Raw genomic sequence first — 9341 nt, 5'->3', positions numbered from 1 at the left:
CCACACACACACACACACACACACACACACACACTCTCACTCTCTATACAGTCTAACACCCTCACTGCCCTTCCGACCTGGCAAACTTTTGGACACACCGTCTTCTGCTTGGAATGCCCTCCCCGCAGCTTCTTTGTTCTTTGTCTTCTGCTCCTCCCTCAAAGTGAACTCGAACACCGAGTCCTGAGTGATGCCTTCCCCAGTTTCCTGTGGCAGTTAGTTGCTTGGCCCTCCATGTTAAATTCACAGGAGCAGTGGTTGCTGTGTTGTTCTGTGGAGAGGGGTCCAGTCCCCGGGCCTGTTCCACCACATCTCTGCAGTCCTCCGGGTCAGGGTTGTGGTCATGCCTTCTTTCCCACTGATGGGAAGAGTTCGTAGAATCAACGAATGAATGTCTTTATAATGTTTGACGTATCATGGTTATTCTTAATGTCAGTGTAATTCTTCACAGATGATTTTAGCCTCATAAATAAGAGTAGCATTAATTAATTAAATTTCTTAAAATGTGTCTTTGCCTAGATCCTGAGAGAATACAAACCAGTGCTTGGCCTTGACTCGAACCCCTTTTTATGAAGCCCCCATCCTTCCTTAGTTCATGCTTAGAGTTCGTTCCCTCCTTTTGTCTGAGAGGACTGGCAGAGACGCCTTTGGGAGGAAAAGCACAGCAGAAAGTGCTGGATGAGATGGGCGAGTTTAACCTTCTCTCTTCTAAGGTCCTTGCACAGTAATCCATTATTCAAATTTTATGCCATCATAGGAGCTGTTACAAGGTTTATGTAAAATATAATCAGTGATATTGCTTTATGAAGAGATGCGTCCTTTCATAAAGAGGTCTCTGCATAATAGACTCTAGATTTGATGGCAAATCTAATGTCCTCAATGAAAAGTTGGCTGGAGGTCAGAATATTACTCGAATTGGGTTCATTAAATGATTCCATGGAGCCATCTGACATGTGCATTTGAGGTATCTTAATGAAGTTGCCTCCCCTGAGGATTCCAGGCTAGGCAGAAACTTCTTTATGGGTTTAGTTCGAAAGCCTCCAGTTAAGTTTTTAAGCTGAACCATCAGTGTTCCGGAAGCCTTTCTGTGGAACATTGAGAAAGACAACGAAGTATGTTTTTTCATAGACAGTGAGAAAGCATTTCTGTTCACAACTAGAACTTCTGTGATTACTCAGTATCCCTCGTTCAGCTCAGGCAGCAGTACTGAGAGAAACTGTGAAGGAATGTTGAGAAACAGAGAGACTCTGCATTCTGATGCTTGACCTGCATATAGAATTCCGCAGGGACTGAGACACAGCTAAGGAAATACAACATATTAGGGTGATAGGACATTCTCAGAGCCATTCAGTAAGGTGCATATGCTTGAGTAATTGCTAAGAAGAGAACATGGACACCAAAAAACAGATGAAAACATTTCTGTGAGCCTCCTCTGGAAGAGCTCAGCGGGCAGCTATGAGCTGGGTCTCCACAGACAGCAGCTTCTAGCCACCTTGGAGCAGGTGGCTGCGGGTCGGGGTTGCTCAGGGAGCATGGCACCTGATGCCCGCATGTTTCTCCTCACTGCCGCAGGCATCCCGGGCTCCATCCTCCGTGTCTGGGCAATAAACACTGCCTCCATTAGGATGAAAGAACCCTGAGCCCCTAACATCACTCTTTTCCTATGGAACTTTCCTTCCAGATTCCTTTATAATTTTTTAATGATCAGTGACCAGTGGTCCGTAGAGGTGCCTTTAGAATCTCAACATAAAATTTCCCTGGGTTAGTAGGAGTCATGCAGTTAATGGCCTGTCCAGGGACAAGGAAGTGCTCACCCCTGTTTCCCTGTTGGTCTATCCCATCTCTGCTGGGCACTGGGGCCACACTTTGAGCCACCGTTTTTGAGCTCTGGGGAGAAGGACTGGCTGCAAAATGTGACAACTCATAAGTAAGTTCGGGTAAACCAGGAGGCAGCATTGAGTACAAAAGAAAGGAACTTTCTAGAAAAAGTTGGGGGAGGGAGGAAATGAGGATGGCAAGAGAGACTGGAGAAGAAAGGAGAGCAAAGGGTTTTAAGCTATAAATTCTTATACATAAAAATAACTCCTAAAATATATTGTCAGGGCACCTGGGTGGCTCTGTCAATTAAGAGTCCAACTCTTGGTTTCAGCCCAGGTCATGATCTCTCGATGTGAGATCAAGCCCCACTCCATGTCAGGCTCCGCGCTCTGCATAAAGTCTGCTTCACAGTCTCTCTCACCCTCCCCTCCTCCCCCCAGTCGTCTCTCAGTCTGTCTCTAAAGTAAATAAATAAAATCTTAAAAAAATAAATACATGTATGTATTGTTGTCAAAAACCATAGTTTGCTGGGAAAATGGATTGAACTGAAATGAGGTTGTTCCTAAAGTAGAAATGCCTTTGTTGACGAGAGGGAAATGCATCCAGCATCGCTGAAGAATGAAGGTAGTGGTTGTGTCAGTGCTGATGCCCCCTCTGATGCCCCCCCCCCGCCGCTTCCAATGACGCGCCACGGTCATTCCTTACTACTCCCTGAATCATTTAATAAAAGGTGAACTGAAAGTAGGAATTTCACAAAACGTCTCCATAAATATACTCAGCTGGACTTTTTATCTCCTTCCACGTAAAACCTCTGAACGTGTCTCTACCTCTTTGTTTTTTTCGTGTAGGGTGTTCACCAGCCACCCAATGTGAATGAATTTGCATTTTTTGCAGTGACGATCCAGTGACACTTGCCCATGGGCCCCCTTTCGCACCCAGCTGGAATGGTCACTGCAATGTGTTAGTGTGCATGGCCCTTGGTCAGGTTCACGCCATAAGACGAGAGCCCTCAGCCTTCTCCTGAGCCGGGGAAAATAGCTGTTGGGAACGGGGGATGCACACGTTTCGCCAAATTCTGGAAATCCTAAAGCACGTTGTGTCCGTGCAGTGCCGCTCCCCTTTCTGTCGCAGGGGTCACGAGATAATGTGCTTGGTCCCATCACGCGACTCCAGCCTGTGCTGTTCTTTCCCCTAGAAGACACGATTCCAAAGAAGGCGGTGTGCCACTTCAGCGGCAAGGCCTACGCCGACGAGGAGCGCTGGGACATTGACAGCTGCACGCACTGCTACTGCCTGCAGGGCCAGACCCTCTGCTCCACTGTCAGCTGCCCCCCTCTGCCCTGCGTCGAGCCCATCAACATGGAAGGAAGCTGCTGCCCGATGTGTCCAGGTACCTCAGCGGGGCTCCCAGGCTGCGGCGCTGAGCGCGCGTGACCCTGGAGCGGACTCGGAACCTGCACCGCTGCCTTGCGGGGCCCAAGCAGTGCGTGGGCCCGGCCCAGGTCTCCCCGTGCAGGGATGGGGTGGGGTGGGGTGGTTGAGAGGCTGACGTCAGGGTGAGTACCTGATTGTGGTTCCCCGCTAGCATGGCTCTGGTTCTTCCGATTTGCCTTCTCTAGACTGTGGCGGCCAGGGTCAGTGCGGGCTAACTAGCCTGTGACAACGGCCCGAGATCGGACACGGTAGGGAATCACTTCCTGCCGTCACGGGGTGAATGTACATCAGAACCAAAGTGGAGAAGCTGCATTTCAAGACTGCAGCTCTGTTCAGTCTTGTTCAGTCCATCAATCCCAGCAGCACCCAGGCTGGCCCAGGCAGCCCGTTCCCAAGCCCACTGACGTCTCTTCCCACGGAGACCCCAGCCGGCAGCCATGGAACCCCATGCCTGTGCCTTTTCCCCCATCCACCCTCTGTCCGCTCCAAGTCTCCAACCTCGGCCCTCCACCGCTGCCCAGATGCCCCCCAGGCTTCTCCTTCCTTCCATGTCTGTATCTCATGCCCTAGTCGTCTGCCCCTCATCCCAGAAATGCAGGGCCTGAGCCCTCGGCCGCACAGCCTGCGGGCAGCATTCCAGACCCCAGCCCTCCACACGCACACTCCGCCCGCAGTCCGGGCTGCAGAGAGCGTGTGCTCTGTGAGTGAGTCAGGAGCCTTCCCATCTTCCCCTTGGTTTTTGTGTTTCCTCACTGCGTTACGTTAGAGGATCTCGTTCTGTGTGTTGCGGGAAGCTAGGAGTCCTGGCAGCTGGGCATCTGTACCGTGCGGTTGTACATGGGACAGGAGTTGCATTGTCTGCACTCATCCGCCTTTTGTTTAGGTGTTGTACAGACTAGCCTGAATTGAGCACTTCTGGAAATGTCCATTTCTCCCCTGTAAAGGCTGGCATGTTCGCCGGCTCAGGAGGCTGAGCCCTTTTCAGAGCCTTCACTTGGGTGCTCTTCCTGCTTTGTCTCACGGGCCTCGTGTAAGGTGTCGATGGAGAGTCAGGTTCACTCTGCTGGTTTATCACTCTGTCTGCACCCAGCAGAAGATGAAATCCTTGACTGTCAGGCACGGAGGAACAAGGAAGAATGTGTGTTTCTCCTGGGAGCTGGTTTGTCTGCTCCACGCCACCTGTCTCACAAGTTCCATACCCAGTAAGATGCTTCTGGGGTACAAACGGTGAGAGTGACCTTTTGTATCCAGCGGAGATTCACTTAGGGCCTGCTGTGCTTGGCACTGGGGAGACGGCAGAGAATTCAACAAATCACCGGTCCACACGGAGCTCCAAGTTCATGGGGAGGGACAGACAGCAAACAAGTAAACGAGAAAGAGACAGCACCCAGGGTGAGGCTGAGGGCTACAGCACAAAGTGTAGCCAGTCAGAGGGCAAAGGAGAAGGGACGGGTGGGTTTGTTTGACACAGGATGAGCTGGAACACCTCACTTTGAACCAGGGACATTTAGGAGACCCAGGAGAATGGAGGACTCCTGCAGAAGATGCAGACCCCCCTGGGTAGAGACAGGGCAGAGCCTTGGGGGGGAACACGCTCTACGTGTTCAGGGACAGCCGGGAGGCCTGTTGGCTGGGCCCCTTGAGTGGGAGGGTCAGGCAAGCAGAGAGGCCACCGGGAGCTGACACCTGTGGTCTCTCGGTGGTGGCAGGATTTTACTGAGTGGGAGAGAAACTTTGGAGGGTCTTAAGCAAAGGAGGGACGCTGCTTACATCCCCTTTCACGGGAGTCTGCGGTGCTGGGTTGAGCACAGACCGTGGGATGTGGGAGGCCAGCGCAGAAACAGACCAGAGGCTTTCCCAGTGACGCAGGTGAGAGCTGGTCGCAGCCGCGCCAGGGCGGTGGCTCTGTGGGCGGGAGAAGCGGTCTGGCTGGGGTTCTGTTGTGAAGGGAGAATCAGGAGGATTTGAATAGATGTGAGGAGGGAAGAAAGAGAAGCCATGGATGGTTCTCATGGGTTTGGACTGCAGTACAGATTTACAGCTATGAGGTGAAGTCACTTTGGTTTGAGGCGGTGTTACTGTGATGTCTCCACTGTCCATCTAAGTGGAGAGAGTGAACAGACAGCAAATATGCAGCCCGGACGGAGTTCAGGAGCGACTGGAAATGGATCTGTACACTAGAAAGCTATCAGCCATAAGTGGTTTTTAAGCCTTGGCATTGGGTGATGAGATCCCCTAGGGAGTGAGCAGGGTGGAGAAGGGCCACCAGGACTGAGCCCAGAGACCCTCCAACGTTGGGAGAGCGGGCAGGGGAGGGGGGCCTGGCAGAGGAGACAGAGAAGGAGGCACAGTGACGCAGGAGGAGCCCAAGAGCTGTGACCCAGAAGCCAGGGGTACCTGGGGCGGGGGTGGGGGTGCCATTAAGTCCTCACAGGAGACATGGAAACTAACCGCTGTCATGTAGCCTTGTCCTAATCACCCTGACCAGAGCCATTTGGGCACAGTGGTGGAGGCTAAGTCTAAGGAGAGTGGTTTCAAAAGAGAAGGGGATGGTGGCTTGGAGACGGTGGTTATCAGCCCTGTTACACGGTTCACAAGTGAGACTGTTGTCAGGGGGAGTGGCCTTGCAGCTTCCCCAGGATTCGAGCTAGACCTTGCAGGACGGGGAAATGAGTGTAGACACCATCCTTTGTATGGGTGGGGAGGCTCATTTTTGAGCAGGTGAAGGACATGGTCACATAGGTGCTTTGGGAGGATTAACAGGTGATGGGCAGGAGGGACTAAAGCAGGGGGAGACCAGAGACCGGGACAGCCATAACTCACATTGCAGAGGTCCCAGGTGTGTGACAACAAGGCCCCAAATCCAGGTGACAGTGCTAGGAATTGAGGTAAAGAAGCACTGTCCTTGGTTTGTGAGTTTAAGAAAGGAGAGAATGAATATATAACATCCTTGTTCATTATGAAAGATTTCTCTGGTGACTTCTCAGGATTTACTGTCGGATTGAAATTTAATTTCTGTAGCCTCTTTTCTGCATCTGATGTACTATTGATGAATCATTTCTCCATCTTCCCAGCAAACTTTGCAGTCAGTCGAGCTTTGCCACCTTACATGTGATTGTGTCCTTCCAGGAAGGTGGAGTCCCCTCCTGTTCTGTCACTGGCTCACTGTGCGATCTTAGTCAGGGCTCTTCACTGAAGTGCCAGGCTTCCATTTCTCATCTAGATAGCTCCTGCTACCTCGCGTTGCCCTCTGCACGTATCGACTGCCGTCCTGGCCTGCCTCAGCCTTTACAAGGCACGTTCCCCCTCTGCTCTCTTAGGATCTGAGGACAAAACCCGTGAGCTGGTTAGTACCTGTCCCATTTTACAGAAGAAACCGAGGCTCGGGGAAGTTAAGTGGATTCTCTAAGGTCACAAAGCTAGTTGGCAGACCTGGGAGTTCTGGTCCTAAGTTGACTACAGGTTCCATTTCCAAAAAATGGTGCCTCAGCTTGTGAGCCCCAAGCACCCTGCCCCCATATTCCAGGAAAGGACATTTTAAGGAAGGTGGCTCTTACAACTGGCCAGGTGCCTCTGACAGTAAAATCTGTCCCCAATAAGGGGTCTCGGTTCCTCTGAAGTTCAGAACATATTTGACCACAGGAGTAATTCTTCATTGTGACCATGTGCCCGTGATCCACGTGGCCTGGCCAGATGTGGTTTTGTGTCTGCAATGCCAGCAGCTGTCAAGGGCTGTGACAGCAAATGCCAGAAGGGATGTTTGTGAGAGTTGGGGTCGGACACAGGCCTTGGCCGTGGAAGCCCTGGGTCTAGGTATGGAGATAAGTAGCTCCCACACTTCTTTTTGTTTATCCAAGTCGCTTTTTGCCAAAAGATGTACCTTTTTGGCAAAACTGCTCAGAGACAGGGTCCCTTGTAAGCTCACATTAAAGGGAAATGACCCTCTCCCCTTGGGCACCAGGGCTCCAAACTAGGGCTGAGTATTTTGTGATGATAAAGGAGATGTAGGTCGACTTTGACCCGAGCCGTACTGAGCTTAGTGGAGCAGGCCCAGGGCAGGCCGCGAGCTGCTCAGCGGTGAGAGGCCCACGAGGGCAGGGCTGGTCTTGCTCCTGGCTGCCTCCCCAGAACGTGGACCAGGGAAGCGCCCAGGAAGTGTTTGTGGACAGGGGCGATATCGTTCATCACCTGTGAGGCCTCCTCCCCAGCCAGGGCACACCCTTCTCCCTTCCGCTCTGTGGCCCAGCAGAGCCTTCCTAAGCACCTGCGGGAGGAGGACGCCTGGGTCCGGGCTGCTTCCGGGGGTTCCCCTTGCTGTCTACACATGTGCAGGTAGGAGGCACCAGGATTTCAAGCCTGCTTCTCTGCTGCTCTCACCCAGAGAAACCCTGAGGTGCAGTGGAACGCTCCCACCTCTGGGGACCTCCATGGGGGCTCTGGCTGCTTAGCCGTCGACACTCCCACGTCTCGTGGACTAGAGCTCACTTTGGCCTTTTCTGCTGAGCTCCCTGACACCAGTCGGGAGATTGGCCTCTATTCAGTGCTACGTGCTGGACCCGCAGGAGAGGCGCTCAGAGCTGCTGTGGCATGGAGAGATGTCAAGGTCACTTTTCTTTCCAGACTCTTGCAGGAAATTCCTATCACGTAATCAGGGTTCCTCAGTGGGTGAACTAAACACCATGCCCTGCACACCCATCCCAGAGTCTGCACATTTTATAAGCGCTTTAAGTGATTCAGATAGGACAGAAAAGTTTGAGAGTCATTGGTTGAAGTCTAGCCCCTGCTTCTATAAATAATACTGTCAGGAAATTCTCTTTTTAATTCTAGAGTTTTCAGGTATCCTTTTGAAACTCTTAAGTGTCTTGACCTTGCCACGTCTGAGCGGCCAAACCCAAGCACTCGAAAATTCCCATACAACTTTTGACTCCCCAAACACTTAACTACTAATAGCCTACTGTTGACCAGGAGCCTTACCAATATCATGAAGAGTCAATTAACACATATTTTGTATGTTATATGTGTTATATACTCTGTTCTTACAACAGAGTAAGCTAGAGAAAAGAGAAGAAAATCATAAGGCAAGTACAGTTATGGTACTGTACTGATAAAGACCACTTATAAGTAGACCCACGCAGTTCCGACCCGTGTTGTTCGAGAGTCAGCTGTGTTTAAGTAAGAAAGCAGAAGACTCGGAGACAGAGGCCAAAATAACTTTATTCTTGGGGCACCGGAAGAGCCACCGGTCGTGGTATCCCAGAACTGGATTTGAATCCCAGCTGTGCCAGTTCCTGGATGCGTCATCTTGGACAAGTCACTTAACCTCTCTGACTTTCTTCCCTGGCAGGTACTCTCTGCTCTGTCATTTCCCCTTCTCTCTACTTCATCTTCTGGTTTACTTCTTGAAAGGCAGGTAGCAATCACTGTGAGCAGAAGAGGATTAGTTGTCTCTTAATTTCTTTAACTTGTACTTTATATATTTAATTTGGACTCAGTTGGGCTACTGGTGAATATTTAGTATTACCAGTGTTGAGTAACCTTATAAAAATGAGTTTAATAATATGGCAGGATCTGGCCAAAAGGAGCTATATGGTTGATGCAAACTTTTGTGTCACCTTTTGAAAATCGGGGTTCTCAAGAACTGTTTCTTTAAAATGTTGTTAGCCAGATGAAGAAAGGATATATAAATATATTTGTTAGGAGTCAAAGAAAACTGAACTTTTTAAACTGGTCCCTTTTAGAACTTAGCTTTAAAAAGAACAAAACCCTGATATTTGGGATAAAGAATATTGTTCTTCTTAGATGGTCCTGTTTCATGTTGTAGAATCTTACTGATCAGGATACCTACATGATCAAGGTAGATAATGGAGCTCTCTTTACTGAAGACCATCTTCTAGTCCAACTGGTTCCAGTGGTAACAAAGCAGACATTTCCTACTTGAGCCAGGCCACACCTCGTGAGGTCTGCCTACAGTCTGTTCCCACGTAGGGGAAGTGACTGGAGGGGAATTGGGTAAGAAACGCACAAAGAGGGGCGCCTGGGTGGCACAGCGGTTAAGCGTCTGCCTTCGGCTCAGGGCGTGATCCCGGCGT

General features: G+C 50.6%; 1 protein-coding gene across 1 annotated transcript in view; it reads left to right on the top strand.

Annotated features, from left to right (window-relative positions):
• CRIM1 (cysteine rich transmembrane BMP regulator 1) overlaps positions 1-9341 on the top strand; it is a 108876-nt gene that overhangs the window by 93652 nt on the left and 5883 nt on the right. The window contains exons 9-10 of the mRNA XM_034657293.1: positions 3014-3248; positions 3823-3952. Of these exons, the coding sequence (XP_034513184.1) occupies positions 3014-3248; positions 3823-3952 (365 nt within the window). The remainder of the gene's footprint in view (positions 1-3013; positions 3249-3822; positions 3953-9341) is intronic.

The sequence above is a fragment of the Ailuropoda melanoleuca genome, chromosome 4, assembly GCF_002007445.2.
Source record: "Ailuropoda melanoleuca isolate Jingjing chromosome 4, ASM200744v2, whole genome shotgun sequence".
In the NCBI taxonomy this organism is placed as follows: domain Eukaryota; kingdom Metazoa; phylum Chordata; class Mammalia; order Carnivora; family Ursidae; genus Ailuropoda; species Ailuropoda melanoleuca.
This window is presented reverse-complemented; position numbering and strand designations above follow the sequence as displayed.